General features: G+C 46.2%; 1 protein-coding gene and 1 long non-coding RNA gene across 3 annotated transcripts in view; one reads left to right on the forward strand and one right to left on the reverse strand.

Annotated features, from left to right (window-relative positions):
- Positions 1-6,323, forward strand: part of bbox1 (butyrobetaine (gamma), 2-oxoglutarate dioxygenase (gamma-butyrobetaine hydroxylase) 1) — a 313,722-nt gene extending 307,399 nt beyond the window's left edge. Inside the window, exon 8 of the mRNA XM_086008110.1 lies at positions 878-6,323. Within this exon, the coding sequence (XP_085864236.1) occupies positions 878-1,038 (161 nt within the window). The 3' untranslated portion in view covers positions 1,039-6,323. The remainder of the gene's footprint in view (positions 1-877) is intronic.
- LOC147107074 (uncharacterized) overlaps positions 1-15,192 on the reverse strand; it is a 113,039-nt gene that overhangs the window by 58,160 nt on the left and 39,687 nt on the right. The gene's annotated exons all lie outside the window — the stretch shown is intronic.

Genomic DNA, 15,192 nt, shown 5'->3' on the forward strand with positions numbered 1-15,192 from the left:
ACTTAATCACCATTGAGAGTTTCCGCTAATTGTGCTCGTTCGCAAACCTTCAGGGAGGCTTTAAAAATTAAGCTGGTTCTTTTGGGCGCAAGGGCACTAAAAGGTACGTTTTAAAAGTTTTTAGTTGTTTTCATTGACTAAGAAACTGACTAATGTATCTCAATATAACCAGAAAATAGTTTTATACATTTTTTAAAAAGTGAATTTCAGTCATTTAAAATTGGGTTACTCACAGGTGATTTAAAATGCTTATTTTTTTGTGATACGCCTGTTTTCAGCTGTATTAATCAAATTTCACCAAGTTACCTCTCTTAAATATATGAAGGAAAATGGTAAACCGCTGCCCAGTTATGCAAATGAGTTTGAGCAGAAACTGGGTGGGGGTAGGGAAACACTTTCAAAAACGGGCGCAATTTTGGGCGCCGGAATCAGCAATTGCGCCCAAAGCAGAAACTCTACCCCATTACTCATATTTCTATTTTTTTTTACCTCAACCACTTCTGTTATCATCCCTTCCAATATATGTTATTTCATCTATTTTAATAAAGTACTCCTCTGACTAACTCCTCTTCATTAAAAACCACTTAACCTAAAAAAAAGCATTTACCAGAGTGTGGAGCTATTCATCTTTCATTTTGATCATCACACACACAAGTAATGCAAAGAATTGCTTGAACTGATTTGTGTTTTTGCAAAGTGTGTTTGCAAACAGATGAAAAACAGAACACAAAATACATTTCCATGGAGATGTCGTCCATTTAAATGAAACGCAATGACTGTTTCGTGCTTTGAGCTGTAGATTAGGGACTAGAATCTTGTTGTATAGGGTTGCGTTTAACAAAGAGAGACAAACTGTTTTGTGTTTTTTTCATTCCAGGCGATGTACTAACCTTCGATAACTGGAGGATACTACATGGCCGTCGGAGCTATACTTCTACTGGTGGTTACGCTCGTCACCTGGAAGGCGCATACGCAAACTGGGACGAGGTTATGTCACGGCTCCGTTGCCTGGAGCAAGCACTGTACAGCAACAAATAAATTATTTAGATGTTAAAAAGATCTTAATAGGGTTGATCTATAATAGAAGAGTGATTTTCAGCATCAGTGGGCATTTCTTGCACAGTTTTGACAACATATGCCGTCAAACAGCCTTTTTCTTCTCCCGGGGTATTGAGGCCTCTGGAGCCTGCTCTGCTTTACCAGTTTTTTTGTGTTTCCACTTCAAACTGCCTTACACCTCTTCACCACCTTGGTTATTCACACATTGGGCTGGATTTTGTCAATGGAGGCGACTTGGAGACGGGACTGCTGCTTGTCGTGTCAATGCCCCGCCTCCATCCTCACCTGACCATTCAGAGGAATTTTCCCCTGATTGAGCTCGTTAAGCCCGCCCGGCGGGCTCAGCAAGCCAATTAGGAAAGAAGTCACTGACAGATCACGTCAACGTCAGACGTGCTATCTGGCAAGACTTCTTGAAAGAAGAAATGACAGCGTTTGACAGCTCTGTGAAGCTGTCAAACACTGACATTCTCTTGAGTTTGATTCTTTTTTGTGGTGAGGGCTGAAAAAATTGTAAAAAAGTAAATTTCAGATGTCTGATGGATCGGCGGGTCCATCAGCCATTACCTGAAATTGACAAGGTGGATGTCCGCTCTCCCGATCCAGCACGGCTAAAGGCTACAGAAATTTTAAAAAAGGTAAGTCAACACTTTTTTAACTTATCACTCACCTTGCATACTTACCACTCCACACTTGCACCCATCACTCACCTCTACACCTTACTTCCAGGTGCCTCTGACCGCCGCAGACCTCCTCCACATCTCCTCCAACTTGGCGGGGTTCTCCGAGGTCGGGAAGCCTTCACCTGTGAAGGTAAAATGGCCTATTCCCTTTTTCTGCCTGTTAACAGGCAGTTAAAAGGATTAAAAGCCTTTCCCGCCTCCAGGAGACGGGACCCGAAGCTGCACATCCTCCCGCCTCCTGGCAAAAGGGCACGGAGGCGGGACGGGGGCGGGTTTGCCACCCGCCCCCAATTTCTCCGATTTTACGGGCTGTCCCGCCTCCATGCCCGCCTCCTCGGGGCTTGGAAAATCGAGCCCATTGTCTCCCAAATATCTTCTCTCATTATGCATCCTATTGTCTCACGTTACTATCACTTCAACCATTTAAGTGCAAGTGTGTGTGTGAGTGAGTGTGCCCCCCCTCTTTATTTTGTTCTGTTCCCTTTAAAATGCTTCTACCTACCATCTCATCCTTTTATCATTTTAACCACCATCCTACTGCCCTGTAATCCCATTGTTCTAATGGAAAAAAAGCCCTAATTTTTCCAAGTCTTTTCATATTTGTATTTCCACATACCAAGCAGCAATCCAGTGAATCTGCCTTGTAACCTCTCAGTATCCTCCTTATGGTGTGGAGCTGAATATTGCACACACTCGACTCTAACTGAGGTCTTATTGATGTTTATATAGATTCATCAATACCCCTTGGCTTTTATATTCTATACCAGGTGATAAAACCTAAAATTGCATTAGCTCTTTTTTTTTTCAACCAGATGCTCCCTTTCATGTCATGTGAACCTCTACCCCCCAATCCCTCTGCTCGAGCCTACTTCCATTCAGAACGTTGTTACCACCATTCTATTTTTAATCAAAATGCATCATCTCACACTTATGGACATTGAATTTATCTGCCATGGTTTACCCCATTCCCCCATCTCATTAATCTCCCCCTTACAGCTTAATTTAAGAACATAAGAAATAGGAGCAGGAATAGGCCACTTGGCCCCTTGAGCCTGCTCCGCCATTCAATAAGACCATGGCTGATCTTGGGCTCAAAACCACTTCCCTGCTCGCTCCCCATAACCCTTCACTCCCTTATCTTGCAAAAATCTGTCTATCTCCACCTTAAATGTATTTAATGACCCAGCCTCCATGGCTCTCTGGGGCAGAGAATTCCACAGATTTAGGAGCCTCTCAGAGAAGAAATTCCTCATCTCAGTTCTAAAAGGATGACCCTTTATTCTAAAATTGTGCCGCCGCATTCTAGATTTCCCCACGAGGGGAACATCCTCTCTGCATCTACCTTGTCGAGCCCCCTCAGTATCTTCTGATTCAATAAGATCACCTCTCATTCTTCTAAATTCCAATGAGTATAGGCCGAGCCTGCTCAACCTTTCCTCATAAGTCAACCCCCTCATCTCTGGAATTAACCTAGTGAATCGTCTCTGAACTGCCTCCAATGCAAGTATATCCTTCCTTAAATAAGGAGACCAAAACTGTATGCAGTACTCAAGGTGTGGTCTCCCCAATACCCTGTACAGTTGTAGCAGGACTTCCCTGCTTTTATACTCCAACCCCTTTGAAATAAAGGCCAACATTCCATTTGCCTTTTTGATTACTTGCTGTACCTGCATGCTAACTTTGTGTTTCATGCACAAGGACCCCCAGGTCCCTCTGAACTATAGCATTTTGTAATCTCTCTCCATTTAAATAATAATTTGCTTTTTCATTTTTCCTGCCAAAGTGTATAACCTCGCACTTTCCTACATTATACTCCATCTGCCAAATGTTTGCCCACTCACTTGGCCTGTCTATATCCCTTTGCAGATTCTTTGGGTCCTCCGCACAACTTGCTTTCTCACCCATCTTTGTATCATCCGCAAACTTGGCTACATTACACTCGGTCCCTTCATCCAAATCATTAATGTAGATTGTAAATAGTTGAGGACCCATCATCGATCCCTGTGGCACCCCACTAGTTACCGTTTGCCAACCGGAAAATGACCCATTTATCCCGACACTCTGCTTTCTGTTAGTTAGCCAATTCTCTATCCATGCTAATATATTACCCCCAATTCCGTGAGCTCTTATCTTATGCAGTAACCTTTTATGTGGCACCTTATCGAATGCCTTCTGGAAATCCAAATATACCACATCCAATGGTTCACTTTTGTCCACCCTGCTCGTTACCTCCTCAAAGAACTCCAGCAAATTTGTTAAACATGATTTCCCTTTCATAAAACCATGCTGACTCTGCCTGACTGCATTATGATTTTCCAAATGCCCTGCTACTGCTTCCTTAATGAAGGACTCCAGCATTTTCCCAACGACAGATGATAGGCTAACTGGTCTATAGCTTCCTGCTTTCTAACTCCCTCCTTTCTTAAATAGGGGCGTTACATTTGCGGTTTTCCAATCCGCTGGGACCCCTCCAGAGTCCAGGGAATTTTGGTATATTGCAACCAACGCATCCACTATCTCTGCAGCCACTTCATTTAAGACCCTGGGATGCAGGCCATCTGGTCCAGGGGACTTGTGGTCTTTTAGTCCCATTATTTTACCGAGTACTATTTCCTTAGTGATAGTGATTGTCTTTAGTTCCCCCCTCCCTGTGGCCCCTTGATTATCCATTATTGGGATGTTGTTAGTGTCTTCTACCGTGAAGACAGATACAAAATATTTGTTCAGAGTCTCTGCCATTTCCCCGTTCCCCATTATTAATTCCCCAGTCTCATCCTCTAAGGGACCAAAATTTACTTTAGCTACCCTCTTCCTTTTTATATACATGTAGAAGCTCTTACTATCTGTTTTAATGTTTCTTGCCAGTTTACTCTCATAATTCATCTCTCTATTATTTTTTGATTCATCCTTTGCTGGTTTTTAAAAAAAATTCCCAATCCTCTGGTCTCCCACCAATCTTGGCAACATTGTATGCCTTCGTTTTCAATTTGATGCCATCCTTTACTTCCTTAGTTAGCCACGGATGGTGCTCCCTTCTCTTAAAATCTTTCTTTCTCACTGGAATATATTTTTGTTGAGAGTTATGAAATATCTCCTTAAGTGTCCACCACTGCATTTCAACTTCCTTACCCTTTATTTTATTTTTCCAGTCCACTTCAGCCAGTTCTGCCCACATGCCATTGTAATTGCCTTTAAGATCAGGACACTGGTTTGAGATACAACTTTCTCACCCTCCAACTGAATTTGAAATTCAACTATGCTATGATCACTCTTTCCTAGAGGATCCTTTACTATGAAATAATTTATTAATTCTGTCTCATTACACAGTACCAGATCCAAGATAGCCTGCTCCCTGGTTGGTTCCATTACATACTGTTCTAGGAAACCATCCCGGATGCACTCTATGAACTCCTCAAGGCTACCATGGCCAATTTGATTTGTCCATTCAATATGGAGATTAAAATCACCCATGATTATTACCGTACCTTTTTTACAGGCCTCCATTATTTGTTGATTTATACTCCGTCCAACAGTGTTGCTACTGTTCGGAGGCCTGTAGACTAGGCCTACCAGAAACTTTTTCCCTTTATTATTTTTTATCTCCACCCAAACCAATTCGACATCTTGATCTTCTGAGCCAATATCACTTCTCACCACTGCACTGATCCCATCCTTTACCAACAAAACCACCCCACCTCCCTTTCCTTTCTGTCTATCATTCCGAATTGTCAAATACCCTGGAATATTCAGTTCCCAGCCTTGTAACCATGCCTCTGTAATGGCGATCAGATCATACCCATTTGTATCTATTTGTGCCATCAACTCATCTAGTTACGAATGCTGCGTGCATTCAGATACAGAGCTTTTAACTTTGTCTTTTTACAATTTCTCCTTGTTTTGGCCCCATTTTCTGTTGCACTCTTATTTTTAAACATTCTGTCCCTTCCTGTCACACTCTGGTTATTATTTCCCCCATCTCTATCCTGCTCTCTGCTTTCTCATTGACTTTTTAAATTCCCGCTCACCTGGATCCTCCCCCCCACTATTTGGTCTTATGAAGAATTAACTATACCTTCTGTTTTAGTATCATCTTCAAAATGTAGCATTCCCTCCAAGCCTCTACTCAAATCATGCCCTAGAAATAAATCCTGTGGGACACCACTACCCACTGAAAAACTACCATCAACTCTCGTTAAATATTAGGAAAATCTGTCAAATTATATCAGAGCTTTGAAAATTACTGGTGACTGAGCGTTTAGTTCAATTGTGAAGATATCTTTTTGATCTCCTTTCGTGTCATCTTAAAGATTTCAGGGGAAGACAAATAAGCAAGCGATGTTATACCTCAGCAGTGCCCTTCTTGCCATACCACTGTATGAGTAGGCGTTAAAAGGACTCCGTGGGAGTTCAGTCATACAAATTTTAAAAAACAGTAATACCACAGAGCAGAGCCAAGAACTTAAGACATTACTGTATTGCAACAGATTCAATAAGTGAGGTTTTAAAATATTTATCTGTTTTTGTTTTTATTTGGCCTCTGTAAAATGTATTTAATAAACTCTATTCATGTTTGTAGCCTGAGCTACATAGTCTGTCAGAGTGTTATTTGTCCATCAGAGAAATCTGCAACTTATGTCATAGAGTGAAAAATTCGGTTGCTTTGCGCCTCCTGTTAGCGCCTGAAGAGGGCGCTAATGGGGCGCAAAGCAACTAGCGCCCAGGTGCGGTGATGTTTGCGCCGCTCGCGAAATTGACCAGACATTTTGCGGCAGCGCTAAACACTACCGCCACGATCTCCCGCGCCCGCAGATCATGACGTCAGTCAAGCATGCAATGCCCCAGTAGCGCCCCAGACCGGATATTGAGTGGCGCCCCCTGCCTTACCGCCTGCCGCTAGCAATGACAGGTTGAGGGGAACATTTTGCAGTCGGGAAGGGACTGGGGGAGCGCTATTTAAAGGCGGCCACTTCCTGCCTTTTTTTGCCGGCGACATTTTTGCACCACGTATTCTGAGAGAGAGAGAGAGATTGAGATTTCTGGAGATATTCAACGCTGTGTGGAGGAGTTTTGGGTACTGAGCAGCACTTTGCAGGTTCATTTTGATTTGATCTTCCTTGTATCGATTTAGAAGAGACTGTGGGGGCTGCACTCTGAGCTCTTTCCCTGGGCCTCTCCATTGTTCTTTCCAGCAGATTTGATGTACAGGTCTCTCCAGGCTGAGATTCAAGGCTGCAATGAGCAGGGTGTGGATGGAGAGCAAGATCGACCCTCCCCTTTAAGAACTGGCCGGCACCAGTGTGTCTGTGTTCCATTGCTGACTTACATCACATGAGCTTTGCCAGCACTCTGAGGTAACACCTCGCTCCTCGGCATTAGCGCCTTGAGAGAGGTGTGTAGCGCCTGATTTAGCGCTCCAATCACCTCCAGGGGCGATAGAAGCCAAGTTTGCAGTCGGTGGCGATAATTAGCGCCAGGCACTAAACTTTGTGCCCGACCGATAATTGCGCCCCAAACAGGGCGAAACCGAATTTCTCCCCCAGAGTCTTAACGGCACAGAAGGAGGGCATTTGGCCCATCGAGTCTGTGCTGGCTCTCTGTAGAGCAATCCAGTCAGTCCCATTTCCCCACTCTATCCCCGTAGCCCTGCAAATTTATTTCCCTCAAGTGCCTATCCAGTCTTCCCTTGAAAACATTGAGTGTCTCCGCTTCCACCACTTCCATCGGCAGTGAATTCCAGGTCATCACCACTCGCTGCATAAATTTTTTTTTCCTCACATCCCCCCAACCACCCCCCCCCGCAACCCGGTATCTCTTGCCCAAAACCTTAAACCTGTGTCCCCTAGTCCTTGTACCATCAACTAGTGGGAACAGCCTTTCCCCGTCCAGCCTATCCAAACCCATCATAATCTTGTACACCTCTATCAAATCACCCCTCAACCCCCTTTGCTCTAATGAAAACAAAACAAATCCAGCTTCTCCAGCCTGTCCTTGTAGCTAAGATCCCCCATCCCTGGAACCAGTCTGGTAAATCTCCTCTGCACCCTCTCAAGGGCCTTCACATCTTTCCTAAAGTGTGGTGACCAGAACTGGACACAATACTCCAGTTGTGGCCAACCAGTGCTTTATAAAGGTTCAGGATAACTTCTCTACTTTTGTACTCAACACCTCTATTTAGGAAGCCCAGGATCCCATATGCTTTGTTAACCACTCTCTCAATATGTCCTACCACCTTCAGGGACTTATGCGCATTAACTCCCAGGCCCCTCTGTCCCTGTACACTCTTTAAAACTGTGCCATTAAGTGCATGTTGCCTCGCCCTGTTCCTTCTGCGAAAATGCATCACCTCACACTTCTCTGTATTAAATTCCAGCTCCCACTTGTCTGGCCATTCTGCTAGCCTTTCTATGTCCTGTTGCAGTCGATTGGTATCATCCTCACTGTTTGCCACACCCCCAAGTTTGGGGTCGTCAGCAAATTTTGAAATTCTACTCTATATTCCAATATCCAGGTCATTTATATATCTCGAAAAAAGCCGTGGCCCCAGCACTGACCCTTGGGGGACACCATTGTCTGCCATCCCCCAGTCTGAAAAACAGCCATTTACCACAACTCGCTGTTTTCTATCCTTAAGCCAATTCCTTATCCAAGCTGCCACTGACCCACCTATTCCATGAGCCTCAATTTTGTTAACCAGCCTTTTATATGGTGATAACTATTATTTCTAACGTATATACTAACAGGATTAGTGCAACCTCCCAGATAAACACAGATGCTGCCTGAGCTGCTGAGTGTTTCCAGCATTTTCTGTTTTTCTCCCAGATAAAGATAAGGTCGTGTTTTGGTTCATGGGGAGTGTGGGCTTGCTTGTGGAAGAATCTCTTCAGCCCGAGAAAAATGCATCTGAATCGCAACAGTAAATGACTTTATTTTTGCACATTCTTACATACTGATTCCTCAGTATACTTAAGGTATATATCAGGTATGACCCCAGCTACTGGAGAGCTTTCCCCCCCGGTTCCAATTTTACAAGGGCTCCTTGGTGACACACTCGGTCGAATGCTGCCTCGATGTCAGAGAGTCGCTTTCACCTCCCCTCTGGAATTCTGAACATGTTCATGTCTGTATCAAGACTGAAATGAGATCTGGAGCCAAGTGGTTCTGGCAGAACCCAAACTGAGCATTGGTGAGCAGGTTGTTGGAGAGGAAGTGCCGCTTGATAGCACTGTACTCGATTCCTTCCATCAGTTTGATGATTAATGGGAATAGGCTGATGGGGCGGTAATTGGCCGGGTTGGACTTTTTCTGCTTTTTGTGGATAGGGCATACCTGGCAATTTTCCACTTTGTCGAGTAGATGCCAGATAATGTGGATGTAAAGGAAAATGGCAGCAAAGAAAAGTCTTTACTCATGTCAAAGGCTGAGCAGTCCTCAAATGAACTACCTGGCCTAGTTCAATAAGAGCTGTGTGATATACTGCCTCCAGATTTGGAAGGAACATCAAAAGGCCAACTGTTCTGCTTGTGGCAGTTAGAAAAAATGATTGCTGTTGCTTTGCCTGCTGGGTCTTGCAGGCACCTTACAGTACAAGGCACCATGGCCATCTGCTTGCAGAAAGTTGACAGATTACTGTTTTAGAAAGCTGGCATGTTCCTCAATTTCTCTACAGGTGCAAAGAAACTGTTGGCAACACAATTAATGACCTCTCCAGCACAGGTACCATATAGCCAGCTAAACAACAAAACATGGTCATTTATAAAGCAAATGTGTTGGCAATGCAATTGGTGATTTAGGTACCTTAAATGCTGTTGAGCTTCTTGTAGTACCTGCCATCCAAATTGCATGACTTGTACAGTGTGCGAAACTCTGGCTAACCCCACTATTCAGAGGGACATCCCAATTGATGGGAACAAGGTATCGCCCGTGCTGTTGCAATAGATGTGAAGACATTCTAACAGTTTGCACTAGGGGCCAGCATTCAAAAGGTTTGTGAGAAGCCTCATTGTCCATCACTTCAGTTGAGGAAACAGCTCTTGGCAATGTGACTCCTGTCAACCACTGTCACAATAAGAGAGTCCCACATCACTATTACATACTGATGTCATCTATTGACTTCCCTGCAGGGAATTCTTCCCATTCCACATGTTATGGACCATGCTGTAATGTCACATGAATAACACTAATGAATGGAGATGATGTGCAAAACTGGATGGAAACTCAGTTGCTCTAAATTTCAATGCATGTCCCTATTGTGGTACCTTGTGACACCCATTTACTTCCCATTAAGTGCCTACACGTTCCTGACAATAAACCTTCTGCTTCCCCTGCCCTGTGGCAGCTCTGCTCCGAGAGGAAGCAGTGACATCCAAATGGAAATGTATAACTTGGCTTCAAGACATTTCCATTCAGATATCGTCTGGTTGGGCCTGCAAGGACTGTTACTCAGCCTATTCACTGTGATATATCACTGACCTGAAAACCGGCTGCCTGTCTCAATGTGTCAAAGTAACCATCCATCTAGTGAAGGCCAGACTGAAGGGCATTCCCAACTTCTGCAAAACCTTCCATGCAGATGATTGCAATCCTTCTCCAGTTTCAGTAGGCCCTACAGTCACAGTTGCTTGAAGAGAGTTGACCCCTGTCAGATATCTCCATCAGAAGAATCATTTTTAATATTGCCCCATGCTACTGAACCCACAGGTCACTAAAACCAGGATATTGAATAACAGTGCAAACCATTAGTCATTATCTCCCAAAGATTAGGGTCCTCAAGAGAGTCTCCAACCTCCAAGGCATTATATTGTGGAACTGAATACTGCCGTTGCGCATATTCTGTTACTACTGTAACGCCTTTGCCCTGAAGACATGCTCAGTGATCTCTGCACATCTGCTCCTGCACAACCACCTGAGGTCTACAATGCCTGCAATCTGTTAGAAGTCTATTCAGGTTTTTTTTCAGTAGTAATGCTATATTCTATACGTCAGGCAAGCACTCCTGCATTAACACTGCACAGTGTGTGTTGGTGCAGGAGCCACAATATCTCCTGGTGCCTGCTTAGGTAATGGACATATTGGGCTGGATTTTGCCAGTGTGGGCGGGCTGGGGCGTGTCAGGTGGAAATCGTGTCAGGACCCCGACTCCTAAGTGAAGTGTTGACAAAGTGGGATTTTCCCCTAATTGGGAAATGGATTTCCTGCGTGAGAGAACCCCTGGCCCAATGAGTCTTTTCATACAGAAAGTCGCCTCCGATGACGTCATCAGTGCTGCTGGATTTAAGGCTTGCAAGCAGCCTTGCTTCTTGAGACTGCAAAGGCTCTGCAAATTGTATGAAGGTGTTGATTTCCCGACAATGTCCACGATCAAGCAAAAGTGTGCACCTCGCTTTGATGAGCCCTCCCTCCAAGCTCTGGTGCACGGAGCTAGATGTAATAAGGAGGTGCTATTCCCTTCCTCAGGGAGAAAAAAGCCACCCCAGCAGACAAAAGCTGTGTGGCTACAAGTGGCCCAGGTTGTCAACTCCATTTCAATGAGCCACAGAACCTGGCTGCAGTGCAGGAAGAGGTTTCATGACCTTATCCACACAGGAAAAGTGAGTATAACTTTCCCATCACCCTCAATCTCATCCCCATCGCCTCTCCTCACCAGCACTCTGCTTTGCCAACCTCTTCCACCACATCCCACTTGACACTTACATCCCTGCACCCTTACCCATTCCCTCTCTATGGTCACATTCACTTAACTATTTGACCACGCAGCCCTCACACTCCCTATCACTGTGATGCAATGACAACAACAACTTACAACACACAGGGAGGGTCCTTTGTCTCATTCTAAGCATCTATGCTATGGATTCACTGCACTCACTCCTTCATTCTCATTCAAACTCCACTTGTGTCCCGCATTGCAGGAAAAGAGAGCCCACAATAAGAGGGAAAGAGCCATGACAGGAGGAGGGCCACCCTCAGTGGCCCAGCTCACCCCCTGGGAGGAGGTGGCCCTGGAAATTGCTGGGATCGAGGATGATACCCAAGTGGGGGACGGACAGACGGGCACATCACAGCAAGCTGGCGACAGAATAGTTTGTCATCTCTCTCATTGACATTGCATGAGTGACTGATAATGAATCTGATGCTCTTAACAGATTGACTTATGATCATCTGCACTATTCAATGTGCATGTAACTTTGACCTCACATCTCTAACTCTTTCCTTTACTCCCCCACAGGACCATCGACAGCCCCCGTCCCCACTGTCCAGGAGGAAGAGCCTGAGCTTCCAGGCTCCTCAGAGAAAGCTGCAATCTCCGAGGGCGCAGCGTCAGCAGAATTCAGCGCACCCAGCACCAGCGCAGACACTCACACCTTGGTGGGACCTTCACGAGATAGAGTAGTGTTGGCACCTGGTGTATCACAGCTCACAAGTGAGCATCAGCAGATGGTGGAGACAGGGTCAGCAGTGGAGAGTCCTCGTCGGAGGGTGCAGGACTCTGCCAGTTCCGCTCAGCTGCATGTCGACCCTGTGCCTCCGGATCCATCCAGAAGGAGAGTGGTGCTGGAACTCCAGGAACAGATGCAGGAGTCTCTGGCAGGTTTTGTCTCCAGGGTCGCTGTGAGTTTGGAGCAAATGGAGGAGTCCATCGCGAACATGAGCAGAGCCTTTGTGGAGGCATTGGCGCATTAACGCATCACCGCGGAAAGGATGGCAACCTCCGTGGAAAGGATGGCTAACTCCGTGGTAAGGCTGGCTACCGTAGAGGAGAGGATGGTTATCGTAGAGGAGAGGGTGGCTACGGTAGAGGAGAGGATGGCTACAGTAGAGGAGAGGATGGATACGGCCATGGAAGAGCTGAGTCGCCAGGGTATGGTAAACATGGTAATTGTTCAGAATAGACTGACATCTCTTGAGTAGCGATGGTCAGCTATCGAGCAAACAAACCAGACCTTCATGGAAATCCTCTGGAGTAGGACTTCCAGGGCAGAAACGGGTCCTCATGGCCCCCCTGAAGTGCAGCAAGGTGCTGTCAAGCCACTTGCTAGCTCTGAAGTGGGGCTGACCCATGAGAGGGATGTTGGTGGCATACAACAAGGAAGTGGGGGCTCCTCTCCAAGCACTCACACGACCATGCCACTGCAGAGCCCTCGGTCAGAGCCCCACCAGAGTCCTCACCCAACTGAGATGGGCGTCTCAGCCTCTGCACAGCCGCAGGAGTAGCAGATTGTTGGCAAGTCCACACAGGTTCGCCACCCCAGAGGACAGCTGCCAAAGGTGTCGAGACAGGAGCAGCAAGAAAGTGAGCAAGAGGCCTCCACATCTGCTGAAGCCACAGGGGAAGCACCAAGTAGGAGCACGTGTAAGAGGAAGATAAAGCACAAGTAGTCACAAGGGTAGTCACTTGGGTGCTGTGATGTTTTGTATTTCGACCAGCCATCATTGTCATTGTATTATAAACAGATTTGATGGTAAACTGTTGAAGTGGTGGCCTGTGTCATTTCGCAAATGGTACTTTCACATTGAGGGCTGAGGGCACCTTGCAATTGTCAGTATGGTGGTCAGAGTGATAGGAAGCCGCAAGCTGCTCTGATAAGAAGGTGCGAGACAAAAATGTTTGATTGTGCAGGCTCACCAAATCTGGCCAAGATGAGTGCGTCCCTTGCATCTTGGGCAGCAATGTGGCTGCGCGCTGGCACCTTCTGGCCTGTGTATCTTCAGGTGGGTGAGCAGCAGCTTGGCACTCCTGTTGATGTTCCTGCTGTTGGTGGTGCTGTTGTTCATGGTTCTGCTGCTGCCACGGCTGGTCTTCATCCAAATCTGATGTCCAGGAGGAAAGGAATTAAATGGTCGCCATGCTTCTGGTATATGCCTCAGTTGAGGAAGCGCTCAGTCACGGTGGGGAGAGGGGTTTCCCAGGAAGTCACACTGGCGATGGGTGTCAGGCTCCAAACTTCCACAACAATGAGTATGCCTGCTAAATGTTCCCCCAGACCTGAGACAACAAAGTTGTGCCACCTGCAAATGATCATCAGTGAAAACTCCTTTGTAATGGTGGAGCTGCAGCTGTTAGGAAGCAATCCACTTGTGAGGCCACCAGCATTACCTGGTGTGTTCCAGAGGAGGCGTGTAGGATGGGGGAAATGTCTAAAAATCAGAAAGGCCTCTCAAAATGGGATAATAGAGGCAATTAAGTGGTTGTTAAGGGCCTTAACTTGGAGGCGGGTTGGAAAGGGGGGTCAGAAAACACACATTTCAGAAAATTGCTGAGAGGCGGGATGGAGGCAGGATCAGGCCCGCCTGCCATTTTTTGCGCTATTACCACCTCGCACGCCTCCAAGTGCTTGACAAAATCGAGTCCATTGTGTTGTGTATGTACCTTTAAGAGAATAACTGGTCTCAGACTGCAGTACCGGCAGTGACCACCCCTGTATAAAAGGCGCTAGTAAGCCTCTGTAGTTTCAGTTTCCCGATTGACTCCATTCAGTAAAGACTTGTTTAAATCAACTCCTGCTGTCCGTGTCTCAATTATACACGGACATAATACTGGCGACGAGCAGATACGAACTTACCTGCAGTCTGCACCACCTCCTGGGATCCATTCCTGAAGCGAAGTGAGCAGAGGTCGAGGCCAGAAGGAAGAAAGCAGTAGAAACGGACGTCGACCGTGGGCATCCGCCCCTGAGTTAGCGGAGTTGAAGATTGCTGGAGAAGCTGTCGAAAGCGGGGCCTGGTTCCTGTCGACGGTGCTTCAGCTAATCGGGCTGGTGGCAGGTAGTACACTGATCCTTCCTGGGCTGCGGCGGTCGCGAACTCGAGCGGGTGGCTTGCAACGGGGCCGAGCAGCATTGTCGGGAAGAGGAGAGAGGGTGGAGCACACAGGGCGCGGCCGGTGCTACGAAGCCGGGCTGCATACAGACCTGAGAAGAGGGAGGCAAGAGTCCCACAGGGTTGTTCCACGACGGGAAAATAATTTTTTAAAAATATTAAACGCGCAGGAAACCGCGAGGAGCTGCAGGTTGCAACGGAAACTGCGGAAAGCAGCGCTAGCAACAGCGGGGAAGAAGGCAAAGCGCGGGAGGCGCCATTTTAGATTTTCAAGATGCCAAAGACTGGCTGTATCACTGCCTTTGATAATACAATAGAGGACTGGACCACGTATGTGGAAAGAGTCGAGGTATATTGCGAGGCAAACAAAATAGCCGATGAGAAAAAGGCATCGGTATTGCTAAACTTAATGAGCGCTAGAGCGTACGGCCTATTGCGGGACCTGATTACTCCAGCCAAACCGAAGGCGAAGAGTTTTAACGAAATTGTTGCTGTCCTACAGGAACACCTAAACCCTGCACCGCTGCTGATAGCAGAAAGATTTAAATTCCACAGGAGAACTCAGCATAAAGATGAGAGCAATGCTGAGTACCTTACGGAACTATGCAAGCTATCAAAGCACTGCCAGTTTGGAGCA

The sequence above is a fragment of the Somniosus microcephalus genome, chromosome 15, assembly GCF_052327205.1.
Source record: "Somniosus microcephalus isolate GS21.2 chromosome 15, FLI_Smic_1.0, whole genome shotgun sequence".
In the NCBI taxonomy this organism is placed as follows: domain Eukaryota; kingdom Metazoa; phylum Chordata; class Chondrichthyes; order Squaliformes; family Somniosidae; genus Somniosus; species Somniosus microcephalus.